At 65.4% G+C, this 25,152-nt stretch overlaps 8 protein-coding genes across 8 annotated transcripts; 4 read left to right on the top strand and 4 right to left on the bottom strand.

The window, feature by feature from the left end:
* Positions 1-187: 187 nt before the first annotated feature.
* On the bottom strand, positions 188-1,093 carry EMIHUDRAFT_431884 (Hypothetical protein). The gene is made up of 2 exons (XM_005794321.1): positions 813-1,093; positions 188-653 (listed from the first exon to the last, which is right to left on the bottom strand). The coding sequence occupies exon 2, from the start codon at positions 595-597 to the stop codon at positions 403-405; it is 195 nt and encodes a 64-aa protein (XP_005794378.1). The 5' UTR covers positions 598-653; positions 813-1,093; the 3' UTR covers positions 188-402.
* A 148-nt stretch (positions 1,094-1,241) lies between these two features.
* On the top strand, positions 1,242-3,252 carry EMIHUDRAFT_194559 (hypothetical protein; the record flags this gene model as incomplete). Its single annotated transcript, XM_005794320.1, has 4 exons — positions 1,242-1,961; positions 2,117-2,173; positions 2,246-2,403; positions 3,081-3,252. 4 exons carry the CDS (start codon positions 1,242-1,244, stop codon positions 3,250-3,252), a joined length of 1,107 nt encoding a protein of 368 aa, XP_005794377.1.
* Positions 3,253-6,663: 3,411 nt separating this feature from the next.
* Positions 6,664-9,255, top strand: EMIHUDRAFT_60950 (hypothetical protein; the record flags this gene model as incomplete). The annotated part of the gene is made up of 8 exons (XM_005794319.1): positions 6,664-7,372; positions 7,435-7,501; positions 7,567-7,784; positions 8,048-8,280; positions 8,404-8,454; positions 8,538-8,621; positions 8,706-8,816; positions 8,956-9,255. 8 exons carry the CDS (start codon positions 6,664-6,666, stop codon positions 9,253-9,255), a joined length of 1,773 nt encoding a protein of 590 aa, XP_005794376.1.
* A 1,184-nt stretch (positions 9,256-10,439) lies between these two features.
* EMIHUDRAFT_194555 (hypothetical protein) lies at positions 10,440-11,930 on the bottom strand (the record flags this gene model as incomplete). Its single annotated transcript, XM_005794318.1, has 2 exons — positions 10,440-10,457; positions 10,530-11,930. 2 exons carry the CDS (start codon positions 11,928-11,930, stop codon positions 10,440-10,442), a joined length of 1,419 nt encoding a protein of 472 aa, XP_005794375.1.
* A 215-nt stretch (positions 11,931-12,145) lies between these two features.
* EMIHUDRAFT_194554 (hypothetical protein) lies at positions 12,146-12,916 on the bottom strand (the record flags this gene model as incomplete). Its single annotated transcript, XM_005794317.1, has 3 exons — positions 12,146-12,396; positions 12,463-12,548; positions 12,912-12,916. 3 exons carry the CDS (start codon positions 12,914-12,916, stop codon positions 12,146-12,148), a joined length of 342 nt encoding a protein of 113 aa, XP_005794374.1.
* A 775-nt stretch (positions 12,917-13,691) lies between these two features.
* EMIHUDRAFT_461041 (hypothetical protein) lies at positions 13,692-14,818 on the top strand (the record flags this gene model as incomplete). The annotated part of the gene is made up of 1 exon (XM_005794316.1): positions 13,692-14,818. One exon carries the CDS (start codon positions 13,692-13,694, stop codon positions 14,589-14,591), a length of 900 nt encoding a protein of 299 aa, XP_005794373.1. The 3' UTR covers positions 14,592-14,818.
* A 3,013-nt stretch (positions 14,819-17,831) lies between these two features.
* Positions 17,832-19,139, top strand: EMIHUDRAFT_95135 (hypothetical protein; the record flags this gene model as incomplete). The annotated part of the gene is made up of 1 exon (XM_005794315.1): positions 17,832-19,139. One exon carries the CDS (start codon positions 17,832-17,834, stop codon positions 19,137-19,139), a length of 1,308 nt encoding a protein of 435 aa, XP_005794372.1.
* A 1,522-nt stretch (positions 19,140-20,661) lies between these two features.
* Positions 20,662-23,539, bottom strand: EMIHUDRAFT_194550 (hypothetical protein; the record flags this gene model as incomplete). Its single annotated transcript, XM_005794314.1, has 8 exons — positions 20,662-20,702; positions 20,772-20,810; positions 20,959-20,993; positions 21,468-21,643; positions 21,830-21,996; positions 22,057-22,156; positions 22,337-22,465; positions 22,847-23,539. 8 exons carry the CDS (start codon positions 23,537-23,539, stop codon positions 20,662-20,664), a joined length of 1,380 nt encoding a protein of 459 aa, XP_005794371.1.
* Between the last annotated feature and the right edge of the window lie 1,613 nt (positions 23,540-25,152).

Below are 25,152 nucleotides of genomic sequence, written 5' to 3'. Positions count from 1 at the left end.
GCGGGTAGTAGGCTGACGAGCCTGTCTATACTCAAGGTGAGAGAGCGCGGCCCGGCCTGCTCGATTGGGGAGAAGACGTGGGCGAGCGTCCCTACTTGCGCCTCCCCCAGTGCGACGCGCGGGGGAGGCAGTCCCGTGACTGGCATTGCGCGCCGCGTGCGCCTGTTCTTCGGAAACGTGGACACGTGCGCTCGCGTTTTGTGAGAAGACGAAAAAAGAAACACACCCACAGCGACCTCCGACGCGGGGCGGCGGACCGGGAGCCCGAGATTGTCCGTATCCATGTCCATGTGACGCGGGTCGCGGCGCGTCGCCTCTCGTCACAGTCTCAACACGCGATCTCGACCTGGGGTGTGTTGAGCCAGCGATCAGCACCACAAGCCACCACAAGCCACACCGTGACTACCCTGTGACCACATGTTGAGCCTCGCAGCACACTGCCAGCGGCGCACGCGGCGCAGTGGAGAGGTGCGTGCGAGGCTGGTGCGCTGCCCGCGCGGCGCTCCACCAGTCGCAGCGCGCCAGCCTCGCCCGCCACGCCATGCCAGCAGCCGGGCGCGCGCGGGAGAGGTGCAGAGCTGGCGCGTGGCGGGTCATGGTCGCCGAGATCTGGACGCGCAGGACCGCCCGGACGGCGAGGCTCGAGCGAGCGCCTGTGTGGAGGTCGAACGGCGTGTGGGAGGGCGGTGGGCCGCGAGAGAGTCGCGCAGCCCCGCGTGTGTGGACCGGTGGCGCTTCGGGTGGCGTATCGGGCCGTCAGAGGCAGATACGTGGCGCAGCGAGTGCGAATACATGCAATAATTTGCACGCACCGTGCCGAGCCGACCCGCGTGCACGATCGGAGCACCTCAAGGCGGCGCGAGAGGCGGTGTGTCGAGGTGCCGCGGCCCGCGGCTGCAGCGTGTCGAAACGGCGCTCTCGGAGGCGCCGCGGTGGCGGCCGAGCGCGCGGGATCGGCGAGAAAATTTGACGGCGTGCCGGCCGTGGGCCCGGACGAAGGTCCTGGCTCGAAAACGCGAGCAGAGGCCGCCGTGTGGGGCCACGGCGAGCCTCGGCGAGAAAGGTCAGCACCCTATCTCACGCCATCGGTTGGCTAGTCACGGACGGAGGAGTGGAAACACCCAATCTCTACACCCCTTATTGCCCATCCAGGGCCATCACCTGGACCTATCAACAGGCGCCTGCGGCGCCGTGCTCAGGAGCTGCTGCTCCAACCTGTTCAGACTTTGGTACGGCACAGTATGGGCCTCGCGCTGCCGACAGAATCTCTGTCCTCCCTTGCCGCCGCCGCCGCCATTTGCACGCTCGCTGCTCTGGCGGTGGGCACGGCGCTCGCCACACGCGGCTTGCGGGCGGAGGCAATCGAGCAGGACGTTGCGAGAGTGCGTGCGGCACGCATGAGGGCGCAAGCAAAGTCTCACGCCGCGCTCGCGTCCGCCGTACTCGCTGGCCGGGCGGCGGAAGAGCAGAAGGCTCGCGCGACAGAAGCTCGGACAGCAGCGATGGCGTCGCTCGCCTCGGACGCCAGCACCTGCACCGTGAGCACCACTGGGCCGATCGAGCTGCCGCCCGAGCTGTGGCTGGCGGTGGCAAGCTACCTTGACGCGCGGTCGCTTGTGCGGTTTGCCCAGGCCTGCCGATGCCTCCGCGCGTGCGCCTCCACGCCGAGCTTGTGGGAGACGCTGCTCGAGCGGCTCGGCGTGACGGTCGAGGGCTGCGGGCCAACAGCGGAGGCCAGAGAGGGAGCCTTGCCATCCGCGCCGGCGGTGGGGCCGCGGCTGCTCTTTTCGCGCGCACGCGCCGCGATTGCCAAGAACGAGGGCTTCTACCGCTCCTTCCGCGAGCGAGACCACCTTGCGATGGCGTCGCTCTGGCTCTCGGACGCGCGGCCCTGGCCGGAGCGCGAGCAGATCTCGCAGTTCTTCCCCGCTGGCTTGCTGCGCGACTACCCGGATCTGTGCGTGCGGCAGCAGGACGGGCAGGCCGACGACCTCTCTTCTTCCCACGGAGCGGCTGGCGGGATGGCCTGCAGAGCCTCACGCCGTCCGGCTGCGAGCAGGTGCTCCTGCGCCCGTATTGCAGACACCCGGGCTCGCCGCCGCTGCTCGGCTGGCAGGCCATCAACGACAGCTGGGCGCGGGGCTTCGGCAGCGGGCACGATCGCTTGAAGCACGTCCAGGATGCAGCGACGCAAGCCCCATAGGTGCAAATTTTCTCGGCGGGCGCGCTCGAGATCTGGCCCGAGGTGCGGCGCATCACAATCTCGCCGTGCGGCCGGCTCGTCCGCTTCGCGCTCAGGGAGCGCATCCTATCGTCGCGCGGCATCCGCACGCCCGGCCCCGGCATCGCGAGCAGGAACGATTTTGTGCTCCCGCAGGCGGGCGAGGGCGACGAGTGGCCCGGGTGGAGCATCGTCGTTCACGACGCCCACCCGACAGCGGCTCAAGAAGCTCCAAACGGAGAACTTCTGGGAGACGCTTCCTGAGCAGCATACCCTGCCCACTCAAAGTTGAACGCCGCGGTGGAGCACTTGGAAGGCGTTTGTTTTGCCCATCCGTTGACGAATTTCTTTTTTGCCACAACACTGGGTGGGCACGGGACTGCCAACTAGCGCGTACTCTGCCACTGGCACCGGGACACGCGAGGGAGTTTTGTCCACTGAGAGAGATGGAGGGAGGGAGGGAGGGAGGGAGGGAGAGAGAGAGAGAGAGAGAGAGAGAGAGAGAGAGAGAGAGAGTGACAGACAGACAGACAGACGGAGACCCCCTAATCAAACTCACTCACAGCGAAGAGGCGATTCGGAGGAGCAAGTAAGGACGAGTGAAGGAACGATTCACGCTTTGGTGAAGGAACGAACTCAAATGGCGGCGCGCGTCCCCACTTTACTTGCGAGGACTGCGACCTGGAACCCACTTCCTTCACTCACACCCTCGTCGCCCAAAACAGAAGGACCACACACACAGAAGTCTGTCACGGACTTCATTGGCGAAGGGCACAGTACGACTCCATTGCGTGGACAGATGGGAACATCGGAAAGACCGCGCCGTTCGATCCCCGGAAATCCATCGCTTGGACGCGAGGCACTCTCAGCAAGAGCTACGCGAGGCTGGGAATGCCGGCTTCAAGGGCACCACCTACACGTTCACGAACGTCGACCTGTCGAAGCTTCCTCCAGGGTCGATGGGGACCTACTACCTGGTCAACCTGCCTGGGAATGGCGCTGAGGGCATGACGGCCACAGCCTCCAATTAGCACGGAAGCTTCAAGGCGTACGCCGACGCACAGGGATGCGCAGGGTGGTCCGGAAAGCAGGGGAGGCGGGGCAAGTGTGCGCGCAGGATTCGGGTCAGAAGCATGGCGACAACAACATCGCCGGTGAGATGGACCTCTTCGAGGCCAACATGTACGGCTTATCGACCACGTCGCATGGGTGTCAATACGAGGAGCCGAACTTCACCGCGACGATCACCGGTGGCACCACGACGTGCAACTGGGGCGGCAACGTTCTCGGAGTGCACGCGTCCACTCCCACGCCGGGGCGCCCCACGTGAACTTCGTTCCGGCAAGTGCCCCAGGGACCTCCTGCGCAGGAATGCCCGGCCCCGACAGCCGAGCGATCAGTAGCTCTCTCTACGGCCCCAACGCGGCGTGCGACGTCAACACACTCCTTCCGATCGACTCGATCGAGGTTGCCATCAGTGCGGACGGCGCAAGACGACGACGATCAAGCAGGGCGCAAATACGCTGAGCGGCACACAGGTCACGACGCCCGACATGCAGGCGCAGGCTGACCTGCCGTGGACTGTTGTTGGCACCAGCTGGGGCGGCACAACGGACTGGCGGGCCGGCATCGCGAGCCCTTCTGGCACCAACAAAGCGCTGTGCGATGCCCAGTAGCAGTACTCGAACAAGATGGGGAGCTGCAACTTCGGTGGCGTCGTGGGGCCGGCGTTCACCCCACGTCCTTGTACTGCAACGGGCTGGGCCCTGACATCACTGCAGACTGCCCGAACGATCCGTCCATTTGCCGCGTTAAGTGCGGAGGCGTCTGGGCGCCAAGCGCCCCTCGCTGCGTCGCAAGCAAGGACGTGAACCTGGCACTCGGAGGCATCAGCATGGACGTGGGGTCTCCGCAATAGAGCTCCCCCGAGAGCCCGAGACCGACGACATTCGAGGGGCCGATCGACGCAGAGAGAGTGTGTGTGTGGGGGGGGGTTCCTTCCCTTTGGGGGGGGGGGGGGGAGGACCGTCCCTTCCAGCGGGCATTCTCCGTGGCCCGGGTGGAGCATCGTCATTCACGACGCCCACCCGACACCGGCTCAAGAAGCTCCAAACGGAGAACTTCTGGGAGACGCTTCCTGAGCAGCATAGTCACCCTGCCCACTCAAAGTTGAACGCCGCGGTGGAGCACTTGGAAGGCGCGTTTGTTTTGCCGATCTCTGGACTTGGAGCATCGGAGTGCAGTCATTAGCCGCACATCCATTGAATGAAATCGAAATTCTTTTTTTGCCACAACACTGTGACCTGTGTGTGCACGTCTCACCGCGTACCGCGAACACTCGATTCGCCGAGAGATAAGACATTATTTAATGATTGACCCATTATGATGCCTGAAGTTAAACCTTGATGAGACACACACGCGACACACGGCCTCGATCGACGACAGAGATCAGAGTGGGGGTTTCCTCTGGTGGTGGTGGTGGGTGGGGGGGGCACCGTCCCTTCCAGCGGCCATTCTCCGACCGTCGTCATCGGGCGTTGTAACGAACGTGTTTGCCTTCAATCGAGTTTGCCGATAGCCTTGCCGACGAGCCGACCGTGTCAGCGCCAGGTCCATGATGCCGAATCGATCCCCGCCTGGCGTCGCCCCTGGTGCTGCATGTTGCTGTGTCGCATCGTGCACGGAGACGGGCACAGTTATTGTGGCGGAGAGCCCCGAGGGCTCACTCACTCAAGTTGTGAGCTCTCTCACAGCAACCCGCTGCCAGCACGCTACGCGTTCCTACGGAGTGCCATTCAAGGTGTTTTCTCCTTCGCCGTTGAGGCCGCGCAGCCCCTCACCACCAGTGATGGACTCACCGTGCAGCAGCCGTCTCCTCTGCGGTGGCGACCCGCCCCGCGGCGGCCTTGGAGCAGGCCACGAGGACCTTCACGAGGCCGCACCTCAGCGCCGGACAATTTCTGCCCTCGAGATGGACGCGCCGGACCCCGTTTCGATGGACGAGCCGCAGCTCGACGATTTTCTCACTGAGATTCACCTCTCGCTTTCCGACGGCGTCGAGCGGCTGCCACTGAAGCTCACCGGCGCCTCGAGCGGCAAGGACGCGGCATTGCACGCCCTCGCTCCATCGATCATGGGCGCAACGGCTTTTCCGGAAGTGGAAGGGCATGGTGGCGGATGCCTCGACCACGGCATCCCCGGGCTTCAAATAAACCCCACCGCATGGCACAGCTATGCCAGACCGGAAATGGCGGTCCGGAGGAGGCACGACCACACAGAGGTCAACCTCGAGCGTTCCCTCAAGTGCACGCTGCGAGGCCTGGAAGCGGGCAGCCGGGTGGAGGCGCGGGTCGAGTTCGTCGAAGGAGATCGTTGCAGCGGCGGCAAAGACCTGGCCGGCGGCCTCGTCGACGGGTCAAACGCGCCGCTGCAGCACCTCGCCGCCGACGAGCAGGGCAGCGCGTCGTTTGACCTCCGCTTCTCGCGCCGGGTGTTCCACGGCAAGTCGGGGAACCTGCGCCGGCTGGTGAAGCTCTGCTTTGAAGCGCAGGGCGAGCGGGGTACGAAGCGCAAGGTCGTGTCGTCGCACCCGTTCAAGGTTCTCTCCAAGTTTCACGACGCGTCGCCGCCGGGGGCGCGCCGCGTCGTGAGCCGGCCGTCCCGCGGGCGGTAGAGGCCAGTGACAAGAAAGGGAGAACGAACACAGGCGCACCAGGGAGGGACGGGGCGGGGAGCTGCTCCTTTTTGCCCATCTCCTACCGTCGGGTCTCTATTTTAAGACCAAGTAAACAGCAATAGATCCGGCCCTCAAGCGGCCTAATCGATACCCGGCCCTCACGGAATCGGTCCCTCGTTGTACAGCAATCGATCCTTCACACACACACACACACTGCCCGCCCTGCCAAACCTGCCGAGAATCGGTCCCCCCAGGTCGACTGTGGCGCGAAGCTGATGTCGCCCGCCCTCGGCGCGCCGGTCGCGCAGCGGTGGCAGACCACCCTCCGGTTCGAGGGGCGCCTGGGGGTGAGCGGGCTGCCTCCGCCAGAGTTTGGCTCGCCCACCGGCGGGCTGCCTCCGCTCGTCACCCTGCCACGGGTCGCAAGCCCTCTGCCCCCCCCCCCCCCCCCGCCCCCACCGGGTGCCAGCAATTGGTCCCTTGGCAAGCGCGAATCGGTCCCCCTGGCTCCAGGAACTGATCCGGCACTACACCCGGATCTATTGCTGTTTACTTGGTCTTAAAATAGAGACCCGACGGTAGTAGAGGTGTCCGTTTTATTTATTGAACGACAGAGAGCAGCAACGGAAAGAAAAGGCAGAAGATGCATGCATGGGAGGGGCGGGGCAACGGCGCAGCGAGTAGCAAAACAGACTGATGGTGGATTCGGGCACCCAGCTTTCTTTCCCGACATATTATCGGACTCGCCGCCATCGTCGCGCGGCGCATGATAATCACCTCGCTGCTGGCGGCGGTGGCCGTCGCTATCTCTCGCGCGCCACCTCCGAGGCTCTCCGAGACTGCTGCTGCTGCACCGCGCTACGCCATTGGCGTCGACGTGGGAACTGGCTCGGCCCGTGCGGGCGTCGTCGACGTCCGGGACGGCACGCTCCTCGGCGTCCACAAGCAGGACATAACCATGTGGAACCCGCTGCCGGAGCACTACGAGCAGTCGTCCGAGGATATTTGGGCCGCCGTGTGCAACTGCGTCCGTGGCGCGCTCTCCGCCGCCGGCGCCACCGCCGACGAGGTGTGCGGCGTCGCATTTGACGCCACGTGCTCCCTCGTGCTGCTCGACTCGGAGGGTGCGCCGGTGGGCATCGACCCAACGGTGCCCGACGAGGCGCGGCGCAACGTGATCGTGTGGATGGACCACCGCAGCGAGGAGCAGGCCGCCCGCATCAACCGCGGCGGCCACGCGAGGCTAGCGAACGTGGGCGGCGCAGTATCGCCGGAGATGGAGGTGCCAAAGCTACTCTGGCTGCGGGACGAGATGCCGCACGCCTTCCACGCGGCGGCGACCGCCGAGGGGGGCGGCAAGGCGCTTGACCTCGCCGACTTCCTCGCCTACGCCGCCACCGACGGCTCGCAGCACGCCCGCTCCCTCTGCACGGTTGTATGCAAGTGGAACTACGACGCTTCGCCAGCCGGCGGCGGTGCGAGGGCCCGAGAGGGCCCGAGAGAGCACCCTATCGGCGGCGGTGAGAGACTTCGCTAGGACCAGAGGTGGCCCGAGCCCCTCTCTGCGCCACAGGATGGGACCGCAGCTTCTTCGAGTCGGTCGGGTTCGGCGAGGGCGGCCTGGCCGAGGCTGCTCTCCCCTGCTCGCCGTCTCTAAGCCCTCTCCGAGCCGTCCTCTAGGCGAGGGAGACCTGCCCGAGGCGGCCATCGGGAAGGATGTCCTGCCGCCTGGCGCCGCCCTCGGCGGCGGCGTCGGCCCCTCTGCAGCGGAGGCGCTCGGCCTCCGGCCAGGCACGCCGGTCGGGGTGGGCATGATCGACGCGCACGCGGGCGGGGTGGGCAGCCTCGGCGCCGCGTTGCCGCGGGAGGCGGGAGGCGGCGAGGGAGGTGGCGACGAGGAGGCGGGGGCTCGAGTCGCGGCTCTTCGCTGGACCCGCTCGGACCCTTCTCGGAACCGTCCTGTAGGGCGGGCTCGAGGCGCGGCTCGGCCTCATCGCAGGCGCGTCCGCCGCCGACGCCGCCGGGGCGCCCTTGGCTGTGATGAGCGCCTGTTGACGCGTCGAGTTGTTGGTTCGCTGCAGGCGGCTCCCCCCGCCACACGGCCTCCTGTGGCGACTGCATGGAGGACGGGTCCCCCTCTCGGCGGATAGGCACCTCTACGTGCCACATGGCCTCCTCGCACGAGCCCGTCTTCGTGCGCGGCGTGTGGGGCCCCTATTACGGCGCCATGTTCCCGTCCTTCAACTTGAATGAGGGCGGCCAGTCCGCCGCCGGCGCATTCCTCGACTTCGTCATCGCGTCGCACCCCGCCGGCGCCGCCGCGATCGCCGCTGCCGACGCCGCCGGCGAGCCCGTCGCCGCCCGCCTCAACAGGCGCCGCGGGGTAGGCGGCTGCGACTGCTGGCGGAGGGGTGGAGGGGGAGGGGGCTTTGTGGCCGACGCCCCCAGTCTCGCCACTCTCTCTCACCGCGCGGCTCCTCTCGGCGCGTGCAGGCGACTCGACGAGCTCGCGGCTGCGCGGCGTGTGCCTCTTCCGACCCTCGCCTCGGACGTGCACGTGACGCCTCCCCCGCCGCGCAGCGCCGCCCCGCCGAGGGGGGGGGGGGGGGGTGCGCGAGAGGAGCGGTGGGTTGGCGTTAGGTGACCCCCGACGTCAACGGCAACCGCTCGCCTCTCGCCGACCCGGCGATGCGCGCGCCGCATCTCGCCCTCCGCAGTCGGCCTGTGCCTGCTCCTGCCTCTGACCCCGTACCTCCGTGAGCTCACAGGCGCGCCGGTGTGGTCGGGGTGGGGCTCGCTTCCGGCGAGGACGAGCTCGCCGTAGTCTACCTCGCCGCCGTCCAGTCGCTCGCCTACCAGACGCGCCAGATTGTCGAGGCGATGCAGGCGGCGGGGCACCCGACGATCGGGCGAGTCTTCGTGCGGCCCTAGACGCGAAAGACGTCTCCTCCTCGCCCGGCTGCATCCGCAGCCCGCGTACGCCCGCGGGAGACGACCCCGTCCGTTCCGGTTCTGGTTCCGGTGCTCACAGCCTCGGCCGTGCGCGTCCCTGCGCCAGGTCTGCGGCGGCCTGAGCAAGAACCCGCTCTACGTGTCCTCGCACGCCGACGCGCTGCGACTGCCGCTCCACATCCCGACCAATGACGAGGCGGTGCTGCTCGGCGCGGCCGTCCTCGCCGCCACCGCCGGAGGCGCGCACGCGTCGGTCAGCGAGGCGGCGGCGGCGATGACGTCGGTCGGGCGGACGGTGCGGCCGGCGGAGGAGGGGGAGGTGGCCGCCTACCACGCTCGCAAGTACGCCGTCTTCCTCAAGATGACGGAGGACCAGCGCGAGTACCGCGAGATGATGGCGTCGTGAAGGAGGCAGGGCACAGGCGCGGCAGCCGGCACGGTGGGGGTGAGTGAGGGGGGCCCGGGTGACGATTCCACAAGCACATCCTATACGTAGCGATCCGCGTATTCTCCACGAGCAGATTCCTACACCCACCAAAGAGCACCGAGCACTTTGTGTAGTTGCAGTAAAGAGAAAGAAAGCTCTGGGGGGGCGCGGGGGCCCTTGAGGGTATCCATGCGGGGGGGCGATGGGGTCCCATGGCCCGCCGCAGGCGCCGATTTTTTTTCGGATTTTTTCTTTTTTTTGCGCAAATTTTCACTTGTTTTCATGGGAACTCGGCGTTACTTGCGGCCATGCTATCACGCCTTGCGACAGCCTGTCGGCGCTGCTGACCGTGCCATGCTGCACAATTCATCACCTGCATAGCTCGCGGCCTTAGTATCAAGCATTCAGTGACGACCTGATCGTACGGCCAGTAGGAAGGTGTCCTTCCAGCTGCGTGCACGCTTCTGACGCAATGCGCGTCACAAACTGCCTCAGATTGGCTGCTGGCACTCTCGAGGCTATGCCTACACAGCCTCGCGCGCATGGGCAGTCAAGAGGGACCACGAACCTTCTCAGGACAGCACCAGTGCCTCTCTCTTGGACCGGCAAACGTGGTGGTCTCGTGTTACCAATGTGGGACCGGTGCGGCATCGCGCCATCGACAGCTCTGAACTGCGCCTCACCACTGACCGGGAAGGCCGCCAAGTGGGCCAGCACCGGTCGCACATTGTGGCAGCAGTCAGCAGCGCATGTCTGATAGCTAGAGCAGCAGCGTCAGGGTCTCGCAGGGTCGGATCGTGTCAAGCCTCTCGCCCGGCCGGCCGCGTGCAGACGTCGGCCTGTCTGCTGTCTGGAGTGATCTGTCGGCGGTCAGTACGACCGATCAGGTCGGAGTTTTCTGATGGTTGGAGGGTCTGTCTGTATGTACTCCTCGAGATCTCTCCAAATCTGCCCTCTAATCAACCGTAATCATTCGGGAAGTCGGTGCTAACGGAGACTAACGGAGCCGGAGCCCCGTTTCCGCACTGCTGCACGGCGCACGGTGCCTCCGGGGGGCCCCGCGCCCCCCCAGAGAAAGAAAGGCTCCCCGAAAGAAAACACACAAAGGCCTAGGGAGGGAATGGGGCAGGAAGTTCACCCGCCCCCCGGCCACACTCGCACTCTCACCCAGAGCGGCCGCACTACATTGCTCGGTACCCCCCCTCCACATCTAAAGTCATCCCTGCTGCTGGGGGGGGGGGGGGGGTCTGGACCCCCAGCAGCACAGTGCGCGTCTTCCCAGCTTCGCTGAGGGCCGTGATTTTATGGCCGCCTGGGACACGCTTCCTCCTGGTGAAGGCGCGCGACCACGCCGGCAGCTCGAGCGGCGCGGACGACGACGACGCCTGCTGCTGCGCGTGCTCCTGCCAGGTGCTGCCCAGCTCGTCCTTCCGCTCGCGGTAGGCCGGGCTGGCTTGGATCTCGAGGACGTACGTGTCGACCTGCGGCGCGACGAAGTGCTCGCCCATGCAGTGCATCATCAGCACGCCGAGCGCGTGGCCGCAGGCCTGGCCCTGCTGCGGCCCGCCCTTGGAGATGCCCGACATGAGGGTGCGCGGGTGCGGGTACTGCTGCATCAGCTCCGTGTGGGAGAGCACCTCCGACCGCTTGGCGGTCGACGCGGCATGCATGCACTCCTCGCTCACGAAGACCTCGATGTTGCCCGCCTTCAGGTGCTTCCGCAGGCTTGCGGTGCAGAAGCGCTGCGCGTGGCCCTTCTCATCGAGGACGAAAGCGACCGGGGTGGAGCGGAGCAGGGAGGCGAGAACCTCACAGCCGCCGAGGCACTTCCACCCCTTTTTTTTGGCCTCCTGCAGGTTGGTCACCATGCGGCGGTGGCTGCCGACGGCGACGTAGACGGAGGTGCTCCCGCTGTGATCGAGCGCGGCGATCGCGACGGCGTTGACCTCGCCCGCAACCTGCTGCGCCATGTCCTCTCGCTCCTGCGGCGAGAGGCCGTCCTGCGTCTCGCCGGTGCCTCGCGCGGCGGCCGCCGCCCACGACCTGCGCTGGTTTGCGGGGTTGCACTTGCCCGCCCTCGACGCCACCTCCTTGAGGTCGCCCGCATCGATCGCGGCCGCGTTGAGCGACGTGCGGACGGCCGCCGTGCCCGCGGTCGACGCCCGCTCCTTGAGCTCGCCCGCATCGATCGCGGCCGCGTTGAGCGGCGTGCGGACGGCCCTCAAGCCCGCCTGTGACGGCGCCTCCTTGAGCTCGCCCGCATCGATCGCGGCCGCGTTGAGCGGCGTGCGGACGGCCGCCAAGCCCGCCTGTGACGGCCTCTCCTTGACCCCCTTCTTCTCGAAGAGGTGCCCGTTGAGCTCCGTCCGGACGAGCCTCATGCCCGCCTCCGAAACGTACTCGCGGATCACGCCCTTGTCCGTCTTGCCAGCCTCGTGCGCTGCCCACGCCTTGGAAAGTGAGTCGAAGCCGACACCATTTGGCGCGTAGTAGCCCACGCGGCAGTCGCTCTTGCTGCCACTGTGCAGGATGGTCCAGCCGGCGTCGAGCAGCGCTCGATACTTTTCGCGGTGGTGTGTGCCTTTGCCGATGCTCTTGGGGATCCACTTCTTGTCGTGGGCAGCCTGGAGGTTCCGCGGAATCGGCCTACCCATCGTCGCCCGTACAAGCAGCCGAGCTCGCGAGCAGCACGGGCAAACGCAAACTCGACCGAGCGTGACTCCTTTAGCGTGGCTGAGCCGATCAAGCCGTCTGGTGAAAAGAAAAAGCCAGGCTAATAGAGTTTCGCTCGCGCTAGAACCGTTCCGAGCTCTCCCGCCGCACCCACCACGCTCACCTCGGTTTATTTGGTTTAAAGATGAACACGTCTTTAGCTGCCGGCTGCAGCTGCAACGGACTCTGGCGCGCGGGCGCCACTCTGCACCAAGACTTCAAACACGCGACGCCTCTCCGCCGCGGCGGACGCGTATACGCGCGGTTGCACCCGCCGCATCTGTGCAACGGCCGGCGACTGCGACCGCGCGGCTATCTCGTGGCCGGGAGGCCGCAAAGGGAGAGCGCAGCGCTGCAGCGGCACTGTTACGACATTTCCACTCCCCGGCGACAGTTGTTCCGGCGAGCCTGCCGTCGCGAGAGGAGCAAAATCCGTCTGGGCAGGGGGCCCTCCGGGACTGCGGCTCCCTAAACCTCGATCAGTTGTCGGCCCCTGGCCGTCCGAGTCCTCAGTCTGGGCCGGCGACGGTTGGCGCTGCGCACGCACCGCGTCAGGGTGCCTTGTCCATGCGGGTGAGCGCCACCGCCTGTGACGAGCAGCGAGCCGGCTCAATCAGGCGTGCGGCCGCCGGATGGGGGCCGCGCACGCGCCGCGGGCGCGGGGCGGGCGGGCGTCCTTAGTGCGCAGGAGCAGCGGGCCCGAGCGGTCTGCGCGCGCGCGCATCTTCGCCGAATCATCGCGTGCGAGACTGCGCGTCTGCGGTCAAAGACGGCTACCTGCGCCGGGCAGGAGCCGGATCGCGTGTGGATCACACGAGGCGCGGAGGGCACACGGGCTGGGGAAAGCTCCGTGAGAGCTTGCGGCGCGAGAAGCAACAGCGAGAGGCTAAGACGAGAAGGCACGGCTAGGTCAGGCTTGGCACAGCATGGTGGCGGAGGGTGGAGTGAACCTTCAGTGCCTCTGGCACCGGCGCTGAAAATCACTGAGAAGGCGCCGAACAAGGCTTCACGCCCATCGACATTTCTCGGCCGCCGCCGGCGAGAAAAGAAGGAGGCCGAATTTGTACATCCGTCGGTCCACTGTCTCCCTCGCCCGAGGAGCAGGCCTCTCAGTTCACGGGGTGAACCGTGAACCCGGTCATGAACCAGTTCGCGGTTCACGCTCGTCCGCCAAGCCGCTCGCGCCCTCGTCGATGCTCCTCAACAATGTGGAGCAGCTGGCGCGTCGGGACCTACTCGCTAGGATGACCAAGTTTCAGATTTTACGGAGCACCGAGAGGGGAGCGCGGAGGGCCAGACTAGTCAGACAGAGGGCTCGGACCGTGTCGCCCTGCGATTTTGTGTGTTCCGCCGTGGGCTCTCCCCGCGGGAGGGAGCCCATCGCACCACCAGGTGGAAGAGAAGAAGTGGGCTGAGAAAAAAATCGAAGGTGCGCTCGCCATGGCCGGCCTTAGTGGCATCTCTTCACCTTCTCCGTTCCCGGCGCCATCCCCATCAGGCGCCGCAGCGGGCTCTCACCCGAGCAGACGCATATCGAGCACGTTGTGGCCGGCGGCGAGGGGCTTCCCTGCGTCGTCACGGACGCGACCGTCGGATGGAGGGCACGCGAGCTCTGGTCGTTTGAGTTCTTTTCTCGTGAGTATGGCGATGATCAGCTGATTGCGAACGACAAAGCGCCTCTCCGCAGGGGCGAGAGCACGCCGATGCAGACAGTGCGGCTGCCTCTCCGCGAGTACGTGAAGTACCTCACTGTGCGCGATCACTGGCTGTCGCAGCGCGAGCACGGCACCCCCTTTTACGGCAACAGCTGGACCCCGTTCCTCACGCACGAGGCCATGCGCGACCACGTCGGCAGGATGTCGTTTGTCGAGGACCTCGTCGAGGAGGATGGCCCTCTGGGAGTCCTATCGCGCAAACTGACCAAGGTCTTCTTTGGCCCTCCGGCGACGGTCACGCGGCTCCACCACGACACGTACTCGCTGCACGCGTGGCTGTCGCAGGTGCGGGGCCGGAAGCAGTTTGTCCTCTATCCAAAGTCGCAGGCGCACCTCCTGCATGCGGGCGAGGGCGAGTGCGCAGGCGAGTGCGCGGGCGAAGGCGCGGGCGCGGGCGAGGGAACCTGTTGCGACGCGGCGCAGAGCTGGTTCGACCCGACCGCTCCCGACTACCGCCGCTTCCCGCGCGCGCGGCGGGCCACCCCACACGTCGCCGTCCTCGAGGAGGGCGACACGCTCTTTTGTCCCGCTGGGTGGTTCCACTATGCCATCGCCCTCTCGCCGTCAATCACGCTGATGCGGAACTTTTTCAACTCGGCGAACGCGGACAGGTTCGTCGAGGGGTGGAACGCCGCACACTCACTGCAGACGCAGCCCCAGCCCCAGCCCCAGCCGCGCTCCCAAACAGAGACGCAGTCGGTGCCGACCTATGCAACACCGCCTCGCCCGAGCCCGGCCGCCCTGGAGAAGGGCGGCCACCGGCGGGAGGGCCAGGCCGCGCATCACCAGCGACGAGGCGCCTGCTCGCGCCAGCAGTGGCGGTACGGGAGGTGCCGCGGTGGAGGAACCAGCCACAACCCTTCGTGTGAGTCGTCTCTCGGTCTGTAGTTGCCACCGGCGCTTTTTCGCCGTCGCCGCACCATCTCGTTGAGAACCCTCCTGAGATGACTCGAGTCGACGAATGCGCGGGGAGCGAGAGGAGCACAGCCTACCCTCAGCTCCAGAGAGTCACCCTTTTAGCAATCTCGCCGGAGAGTCTCCATGTCAGAACACACTCCGATCTGCGATGTGCGATCTCCGAGAACTCCGTGTCAAAATTTCTCTCAAATTAAAAACAGCGAGCCCGAGCGCAGAGAAAGAGACTGAAGAGGGAGTGGAGATATCTGGCACCGCTATGCCGTTGAAAGCTCTCACTCACGATCACAAACCCTGATCCCTGTCACTAGAAGCCAGGATGCTAGAAGACTCTCTCCCCGGGGGCGGGTGACGTGTGTCGCGGTGTGCGTGGGGGTATGTGTGGACGCGTGCGGTGTCGGGAGCGTGCACGCCCCGACACGCAAGATGCACATGCACGCGTACATGTCGGTAGATCTACCAGCCGCGGGCGTGAGTTCTGCTGAGATTCCTCACATCTTTGCATTTGAGGGCATCTCGAGTCTATATGAACAAATTGGTCGGACATGCATGCGACGAGGTGACACAGAGGCGCTCAGCGATTGATGCGCAACGGACCTCGGGATAGACGAGAAGAACCGCTCTGTTTGGGTGTGTGAGGAGTTTCCGGCCATGGATCGAGGGGTTCTGACAACATGGCCAGGAGAGTAGCGGCTCGCCCGGCATTCGCTCAACGAGCACCACAGTGCATAACGTGAAGGCACCGACAGGTTAGAGCGACAGCATGCCGATGTTGCTCGCAGCGCGTGCGAGCGAGCAGATGAAGGAAGTGGTGCCACCTGGCGGCTTTCTAACGTCTTTCTAACGAGCGACGGCGATATCGAGGGCCCGCGGGCCTTGCCCGTGGCTCGTCACTCGGGGAAAAGCCATGAATACTCGAGGAAAAAGCGACATAAGAGAATTTTACGGGGGCGAAATCGTGCCGACAATGGCACGGGACTGGCGCGCCATGGCACTAACACAGATACACCTCTTGGCTTGGAGTAATATATACTTTTCCGGCAAACAAAAAGGAAAACAGAGGGTCCCCAGCACTTTGCGTTTCCAGAAATTTCCAGGCACCAGGGAAAACAGAGGGTGTTTGGTGCTATATTCTGGAAACGAGTTTCCCTGAGTCTGTGAGCTGGTCTGGGGGAAAATCTGAGGCGAAACCGAGAAACCCGCCAACATACCGGGTATTTTCCAGGTATAGCCGGGGTTTTCCAGGTACTGCGCAGCAGGGTGTAGTTCGGGCCCACCTCCGCCACGCTGTCCAGCACGTGGACGGCGCTCGCCATCTCGACCGCGTCGTCCTCCGGCGGAAGCTCCGCGTCGCCCGCGGCCGCTTCCCGAGCGCGCTCGCGTCGCGCATCCGCTCGTGGTGGGCCTGCCGACGCGCCACGCCGGCGCCCGTGTGCCTCGCCGCCGCGTCCGGCGACGGCATCGATCGCTGCCACAGGTCGTCCCACGTCGTCCCTCAGAGGACGCATCCAACCCGCCGCATTTCGCCCGCCGAAAAGTCAAGTCCGACTCGCGCCCTCCCCAAACCTAAATCTTTCTACCGAAATCGCGCCTGCCTCTCCCTTTTCTCCCAGTAATCTACAAGTACGTACATACCCGCAAAAATACCTGGGTATTTTGCCGATTTGGCTGAATTTGGGCCCAAACCAGCCTCAGACTCGGCTCAGATATCCCGGAAAGTTTGATGGTTTCCCCGGGAAAATAAAAAAGAGAGGGTTGTAGAGAAAAAAGGGTTTAATATAACAAAATAAAAGTTTTCAAAAGGGGCGCAAGTTACGCGGCGAGGGAAAAGGGAGCAAAGAGGGGCAGCAAAAGGGACAAAAGGGACGCAGTGACGCCAGCGGCTGGCAGCGGTGGTCAGGGCGACCAAGCCGGCGATCGCGCTACACTCAGAGACAGGGTTGGTCGGCGTGCGGGTTCGCTGTCCAGAGTCCACCCAACGCGACTCAGAGGTGCATGGCCGAGGCGTCCGAGGCACCGAAAAAGGGTTTAAAGAAACAAAATAAAAGTTTTCAAAAGGGGCGCAAGTTACGCGGCGAGGGAAAAGGGAGCAAAGAGGGGCAGCAAAAGGGACAAAAGGGACGCAGTGACGCCAGCGGCTGGCAGCGGTGGTCAGGGCGACCAAGCCGGCGATCGCGCTACACTCAGAGACAGGGTTGGTCGGCGTGCGGGTTCGCTGTCCAGAGTCCACCCAACGCGACTCAGAGGTGCATGGCCGAGGCGTCCGAGGCACCAAAGGCAGAAGCCTGGGACGTAAGCACAGGAGAAAGGTCACTGCCGCTGGCCATCCCGGAACCGGCACTCGTCGTAGACGGGAAAGGAAAGGAAAAGAGACGGGGTGCGAGAGGAAAACTATACCTCCTCCCGGAAAAGTTATTTAGCCCCACCCCCCACCGCCGCCCAGTACGTGCTCCGCAGCTGAGCCCACGCACCCCACAGCAGCTCAGGGACACAATTAGCTCGCATACGAGTGCTGGTACGCACAGCTCCACGTGTACTCGAATGCTGCCACTGTCATTCTAGCCGGCGAGCGGCGGCGTCACAGCGTCGACTCTCGCATCGCGATGAGACGCACTGCTTGCCCAGACGCGCGCCTTGGCGCGCTCCTGTGGTGCAGGAGGAAGGCCAGCGGTCGTGCTGCGCAGGCCCGGCCGTCTGGCTGAAGGGAGCAGCAGCTGGCGCTCAACAGCAGCGCTGTCGAGCAGCGCAGCCCACCACACTCCCGCCAAGCCACGTGTCATTTCCCGCCAAGATTTGGCGCCAAAATGGCACTTTAGTGTCCACCTAGCCACGTGGTCGCGGCCTGAAGCTCCAAGCTTCTGGGAGTGAGGTCCCACATCACAGGGCTCCATTTGGCTCAGTTGGAGGCACCGTCCAATCGTTCGCCGATATCCGAAACCGGGGTGGGGCTAAATAACTTTTCCAGGAGGAGGTATACAGCCAACTCTTGGCACGACTGCGGACTGACTGGCACGGACCCACCCACGCACACCACGGAGCCAAGCGTGACTACTTCGATATCGTCTTTCTTTCCTTCCACTCTCTTCTGTGGTGTGAGCTCTGTCTCTGCGTTGCCAACAACATACCCACGACGAGAAAAAGCCCTCGTCGGCGTCCTTGATCACGTCGAAAGTCGCAGTCGAACTAAAAGGCCCGAAAGCGTCGCCCACAGCCATGTCAGCCTACCTCGTCCACGTCAAGTCGGCTGAGAAGCTCCGCAATGCCGATGGTTTCTTTGGGAAGTCGGACCCCTACGTCCGCCTCCACCTCAACGGCACGTCTGACAAGTTCACAACCAAGATCATCGCGAATGATTTGAATCCGAAATGGGACGAGTGCTTCCTGATCGTGCCGGGGAACACAGGAGCTGTGCCTAGCCTTGCCTGCACCGTGTGGGACTCAGACAAGGGCATTGTCGTCGATGGCTCGGACGACTTTTTGGGTGGCCACGAGTTCAACCTCGCCGAACAGGTCGGGGAGACGAATGGCTGGCGCGAAATGCGGGCCGTTCTGAACGGCCATAAGGCAAAGGGATTTTTGAACCTCGCAGTGAAGCGATACTGCGCGCTCTCCATCACCCTGGACTCAGCCCGCAAGCTTCGAAACGCCGACGGCATGTTTGGCAAGTCCGACCCCTTCGCCAGGCTCGTCGGTCTGGTGGAGGAGGCGGGCGGCAGCAAGGCGCAGTGGGGCACAACCAAGGTGGTAAAAAATCAACTCAACCCTGTGTGGGGCGAGTCCTTCACCATAGATGTGCTGCACCGCATGTCGCGCGGTGGTCGGCTCCGCCGCCTGCAGATCGCTGTCAAGGACTATGACGGGCCCGGCACCTTCTCCTCGGCCAAGGAGGACGACCTGGGTACTGCAAACGTGCCTTGGCGCGAGCTCTTCAGCGCCGAGCCCAGGCGCACGACCCTCGGCCTCAAGTTCAAGGGCAGCGAGAAGGGGAGCGTCAATGTCGCCATTACGCCCGCCGCGCCGCCCGGCGCCGCGTCGACGAAGCCGCAAGCAGCGGGCGAGCGGCTGTCAGCGGCAGAGGAGCGGGTGCGCGAGCTCGAGGCGGCCGTGCGGATCAAGGAACTGGAGGAGCGCCTCTCGCGATCTGTCAGCCCGGTCAGTCAGCGCCAGTCCGCCGAGGACCTGCAGCAGGACCCGCAGCAGGCGCGCATCCGAGCCCTCGAGGAGCAGCTCGCGGCGGCGTCGATGGGCTCCAGCCCGCCACAGCAGCTCTACCCGGCAGTCGCGCCGCAGCCGACCTACGCGCCGGCGCCGATGCCGCAGCCGACCTACGCACCGGCGCCGGTGCCGCAGCCGTACTACCCGCCGGCTCCACCGGCGCCGGCGCTGCTTTCTGTGCGCGTGCCGGCCGGCTACGGGCCCGGGATGCAAATCATAGTCAGGACGCCCGCGGGCCAGCAGGTTCCGGTCCAGATTCCTCAGGGCGTGTTCCAGGGGATGGAGTTTCGCGTACAGGTGAGCTAGTGGGGTAAGAAGTACGCAAGGGTGTTTGTTTGATTATCAGTGTTTTAGACAATTTAGGCAGCGCATTCGTTCGCGGCACAGATGACTACGTCAGTAGGTCCAGCCCTGGGTGGCGCAAGATCTGACGTTCCGTGACAATCGTCAGATCCGTGTTTTTCTCGTCTTGCGGTACATCTCTCCGCTCGCTACCTCACGCTCCGCCGTCCGGCCATGGATGATTCGATGGAGCTCGGCGAGCTCCATCGAACCATCCAACTCCGGTCACCGGGTCTGAACGCGCTCAGCCTCAGGAGGTACCAAACCACGCAAATTCTGCACGCCTCGCTGCGCCGCTGGCTTGACTGAATCAGGCAGCAGCAGGCTGCTGCTGCTGCTGCCACAGCAGCAGTCTGCTGCGGCCCTAATACACAAGTTAATGACTAGCAGCACTGCCGGGGGCATACGAGCCGCCACAGCCGGTGTGCGGCCGTGCACTGCCACCTGCCCGCGGCTACGCACAATGTGCGCTCGCATTGGACGAGCCCTGCTGATGGACCTGCGTCGCCTAGCTGCACGAGAGCAATGCCGCAGTCGGTGGCCGTGGCATACACTGCGAGCACACTCGGTGCAGCTGCGAGGTGCAAGAGCACGTCGTTCCTGCCTCTGATGCCACTCTCGCGGCTTGCAGCACGTCACTCACGCATGCTCTCCAGTAGGGGGTAGACAGCGCCCCAAAATCCATCGGTGTGGGATTTCGCGCAGTCGCTTGACTCTGAAAAGCTCGCTATGTACCTTTCTGAGCGCTGTGGTCGCCGCAGACTGGCTCCTACTTGACGGCGGCATGGAGGCATGCATCCATGCCGCCGTCAAGTCCGAAATAATCGACATACAGCTCGATGGTTTGCCCGAAAAGGTACATAGCGGCGTTTCTGGCAACAACAGCGCTGCGACCGCGAAGTGGCGGTGGACATGCTCCCACGTTGCCGACGCGGCGCCGGAGTGGCCGGCGCTGCTCGCCGCGACCACGACGGCTACTCTGATACTCCGGGCCGACCCGTCCTACCCGACGGTGGCACTCTTCCACGCTTTTTCTCACGCTGAGAAAATTTCTGAAACGGCGTGCAGCAGAGTCACCAACGAGTCGGTCCGCGTGACTCCTCGTGTCCCGCACCGTTCTCACACATCCATAAACTCACTTTGGCCTCACTGAAGCAAGCCCTCAATCCTGAACTCCTCAGATTTTAGATTAGGACGCTGTCTACCCCCCCCCTCGTATAGTACCAGGAGAGGCTGTGGCGGGCGCGTGTGTGGGGCTGTAGCCTGTGTTTGGCCGGTTCTGACCCGTTTACTATCAGTATCATGCCCGGGCCACAAAAAATCGCACACAGGTAGCGGCTCAGGGGCCCAGTAAGTCGCGGAATCGCCAAATGTCACAACCTGCGCCACCCAGGGCTGGACCTAGTCCCAGATCACTACATAGGCGGCGCGTGCGGCTCCTCTCTGCAACCGGCTGCACCGCCATTCTCTCCACCACACACCACTGTCATTCCCTCGGCGGCAGCTCGGCGGCGAGCAGCCTCCGCCCTGTGGCGGTGAGCCCGAATCGCGAGGGCTCGCCCGCGGCGCCGCGGCGGCGGCAAAAGACGGGCGCACCGGCGTGCACCACGCGCAGCCGGTTGGCGGGCGCCTCGCCTGGAGTATGGAGAGCCCAGGGGGGGGAGTGAGTACGATGGCGGGCGGTGCACTCGGCGCATCGCGTGTCTGTGTCTCGAGCTGTACTCATCCTCTAGGGAACCTCGCCCGTTGCGCAGCGCTCGCAGCCCGGAGTCATGTAGACGACCTGGGCCGCCTGCGCCGTCCGTGCAAATAGGCGGCCTGCGCACAACTAAGGGCTGTGAAGAGACGCTGCCCACAGTCACAGCGGGCGGCGTCCGCGCGAAGAGAGGCCTGAGAGGCGGCCGCGCGTAGCCTGGTTGGGGCGGGGCGGGAGGGGGAGAGCGCGGCTCAGCCTGGAGGGGCGGGGCGCCGCGGGCTGCGGCGAGTGGCACCGCTGCAGACTGCGCACCTTGCCGGCCCGCTTGCGGATGGTCTTGGCGAGGCGCGCCGAGACGGCGGGCGGGACGGGCGCGTAGAGAGTGCTGCTGCGACCGCCGCTTGCGCCGCCACCGCCGCCGCTTCCGGCGTCTTCGCCCCGCGGACCCGCATCGCCTGCGTCGGCAGTGGCCGCCGGCGAGGAGCGAGGCGGCGCGCGCGGCGGCGGCGCCGGTAGCTCGCGCACCTTGCGGAGGCGGAGGCGAGAGGGAAGGCCTCGAACGAACATACCCGAGGCGACCCGAGGTTGCAGGCGACCCGAGGTTGCCCGAGATCGGGCGCGCCTTTCGGAGGAGGGCGACGAAGAAGCCGCCGCTGTCCGAACGGTGCGGCAGCAGCCGGACACAGCGCCGGAGCTGCGCCGCGAGGGAGGGGGCGGTGGGCGGCCACATCGACGCGCGGTAGAGCCGCTTCTCTCTGACGGGCACGTCCGCCTGCAAGACATGTCCCGGACATGTCTTGGACACGTGTCGCCGGGCGGCGGCGGCGACGAGGTGGTCGGCCTGGGGGGCATGCCGTGGACGAGTCATGGACGCATGCGGCGAGCGCAGCGAAGGGTGCGAGGACAGGGCGCGGCCTACCGAGGGGCCGTGAACGCGTCATGGACCCGCGCCGCGGACCGAGCCGCCGCTCGGCGAGGCGAATCGTGCCGAGGCGCGCAGCGAGGCGAGGTCGCGGTGGCGCGCCAGCCGAAAGTCGAGCAGCGGCCACGTGCTCATCCCCGGCGCGCAGCCGCCCGCAAGCTCCGCGGCGACGGCGTCGGCGCCGGACTCCACCTCGACGGCGCCTAAGCTCGGCTCATCTCGGCTCATCTCGGCTGATCTCGTGTCGGCGCGCCCAGCCCAACCTCGGCGGCCGCCTCCGCACTTGTGCAGCAGCGCGGCGACGACCGCCTCGTTCTCGATCGGGTTGAGGGAGCAGGTCGAGTAGCAGAGCAGGCCGCCCACCTGCTCGGTGGCGGGTGTGCACGGCTCTCTCTCTCTCACTCTCTCTCTCCCTCCCTCTCTCTCTCCCTCCCTCCCTCTCCCTCTCTCTCTCTCTCTCTCTCTCTCTCTCTCTCTCTCTCTCCTCTCTCCCTCTCTCTCTCTCTCTCTCTCTCTCTCGCTCTTCAAGACAGAGCAAGCCACCTCGAGCAGCGCGCAACCTCTCATCGCGATCTGCAGCTGCAGCGGGTGCTGCCGCAGCGCCAGCGCGACCTCCCACCTGTGGAAGACCTCGGGGTGCTTGCGCGTGGTGCCGTCGCCGGTGCAGGGCACCTATCGGAAGGCGCCGAGAAAGCTCAGGGAAGGCGCAGGGAAGAGGAGTGGGGCCGTCGTCAGCGCAAGGCACGTCGCACACGATGCGGTCAAACCCGGAGGCGCCGCCGCCGCCTCCGCCTCCGCCGCGGGCTGCGGGCGGGCGCGGCATCTTTTGAGCCGCGTGGTTGGTGACGACAAGAGAGGCCGCGCGCGGGCCTGTGGGGAGGTCCTGAAAGTTCTAGTGGGGAGGTCCTAGAAAGTTCGGCGGCGGTGGCGACGGCTGGGCGATGGTAGCTGCAGACGAGTGCGCGTCTTCTCCAGCTGGACCTCGAGTCAGCTGGACCTCGAGTCAGACTACGCATCTATGGTTGGAGGGCCGAGCGAGGCGGTGCGCTTGACGAGCGTGAAGCAGCGCAGCGCCGAAAAGTCGTTGGCGACGACGACGCCGCCGCCGCCGTCGAGCCGCTCGACGAGCTGGGTGGTCTTGCTGCCGGGCGCGGCGCACATGTCGAGCACGCGGTGGTGCGGCAGCACGCCGAGCGTCGCGGCGGGCAGCATGCTGGCCACCTCCTGCCGCACCAGCAGGCCCGACTCGGTGCCTCGGATGAGCCACTCGCGCACGGAGGCGGCGTCCGATCCGGGGACCGCCTCGCGCAGCTGGTGCTTGTCCATGTGCAGCTGCCAGCCCTCGACCAGTCCGAGCCGGCGGGTGCCCAGCCCCTCTGCCGCCCACCGGCTCAGCACGCGCTCGCCCTCGGCGCGGAAGTCGTCCGCGGCGTCACGCGTGAAGCGGAAGGTTATTGGGAGCGGCCGGCGCAAGCTGTCGGAGAAGGCTGGCCACTCCTCGCGCGGCACGACTGCGGTTAGCCTGTAGTAGACGTCGAACATGCTCTTTGGCCGCCACGCATCGCAGTCGGGCCAGAGCGCGTTGGGGTTGCTGCTGCTGGCCCGGCCGAGCCTTGTTTTGTCAGCGCCGGACGTCTCGGAAGCGAGCGGCTCCTCGTCGCCGTCGTCTAGCCGCTGCGAGGCCAGGTCGCCCGCCTTGCGCTTGCGGGAGCGGACGAGCGACTTGGACCGCGAGCGGCGTGGCATGTTGTGTGGTGGTGCCGGACCTTGCCCTGCCAGTGGCACGGGGGTTCGGGGTGCAAGGGGGAGTGTAGCCGGCGTTTGAGAGATTTTACTTTTTAAACAACTCGAAGACTCGCACGTCATTTGGGGCCAGAGTTTGTGTATGGCGTTTACAGATGTTTTTCTCCGGACCAGCAGGGTAAGGGGGGGGCTTTACGCCACTTGGCGCCCAGGAGGGGCTCGACTGGCATGCCGCCTCCGCCGCCGCCGGTGCCGACAAACAAAGAACTTGTTTGTGAGAGTTGTTTGGTATTGGTATTGCTAAATATCATCCGGTGCCGACGAGCGTCAGGCTCCGGGCTCGCATCAGCTTGGACAAACACATCATCTCTCTCTCAGCTTGGGGAGGGTCGGGCATGGCGCGGAAAAGAGCGAGTAGCGCGCGGGAGAGGCGCGGCTAAACAATGGCCGTGACGGGCCGGGCCAGACCCGGCGGGCCAATTGAGAAGAGAAAAGGGAAACGAACAAAATAGGTAGCGGAATGTGGGAACGACAAAATAGCGGGCCAATTGAGAAGAGAAAAGGGAAACGAACAAAATAGGTAGCGGAATGTGGGAACGACAAAATAGCGGCGGCTGGTCTCGATCCAGCGACCTTTGGGTTATGGGCCCAACACGCTGTCCACTGCGCCACGCCGCTTCGAACTGGCAGCCAGTCGCCGCTCTCGGAGGCGGCCGACTACCAGAGCCATGCTCGAACTGGCAGCCAGTCGCCGCTCGGAGTCGAGCTGCGGCCGGCGTGCCAGGGCTGCGCATGGGATGATAGCGGCCCGCCGAGCATCGCCTCATATTATTTGGAAAAAAATTTTGCCTCGCGGCTAGAGGCGTGCGAGGCTGACGTATTTTGGACAATCCACCTACCAAAATTAAAACCCGAAGTCACGCCGAGCCACTCCGCCAAAAGTGATGTGTGGCAAAACATCTCGAAGCCTGCGCGTCCTGGCGACCTATATAGTTAAAATGTGAAATTTTCGCGGGGTACTACAAGCGAAATTCTATCGCCACCGCCAAGCCCACCACCGCCATCGCCACCCCCGCCCTCCCCACCTCCTCCGTCTCCTCCTCCACCATCACCGCCCCCGCGCCGTCACCACCACCTCTCGCCCTCCGCCTCGCCACCACCGCCCTCCCCACCACCTCCGGCACCGCTGCCTCCCTCCCCTCCACGACCACCGTCGCCGCCGCCTCCGTCGCCACCGCCGCCAAGCCCGCCGCCCCCTTCACCGCCTCCTCCATCGGCATCGCCGCCGCCGCCCTCACCTCCGCTGCCCTCTCCACCTCCGCCCTCCCCACCTCCTCCGTCTCCTCCTCCACCATCACCGCCCCCGCGCCGTCACCACCACCTCTCGCCCTCCGCCTCGCCACCACCGCCCTCCCCACCACCTCCGGCACCGCTGCCTCCCTCCCCTCCACGACCACCGTCGCCGCCGCCTCCGTCGCCACCGCCGGCCAAGCCCGCCGCCTCCTTCACCGCCTCCTCCATCGGCATCGCCGCCGCCGCCCTCACCTCCGCCGCCCTCTCCGCCTCCGCCCTCGCCACCGCATCTAGTCGCTCCGCCACCCTCATCACCTTTCCCT

This window comes from Emiliania huxleyi (genome assembly GCF_000372725.1).
Source record: "Emiliania huxleyi CCMP1516 unplaced genomic scaffold EMIHUscaffold_1, whole genome shotgun sequence".
NCBI classification, from domain to species: domain Eukaryota; phylum Haptophyta; order Isochrysidales; family Noelaerhabdaceae; genus Emiliania; species Emiliania huxleyi.
This window is presented reverse-complemented; position numbering and strand designations above follow the sequence as displayed.

Coding starts and splice junctions, on each gene's coding strand:
- EMIHUDRAFT_431884 (XM_005794321.1), bottom strand. CDS start 597: ATGACCCGCCACGCGCCAGCTCTGCACCTCTCCCGCGCGCGCCCGGCT.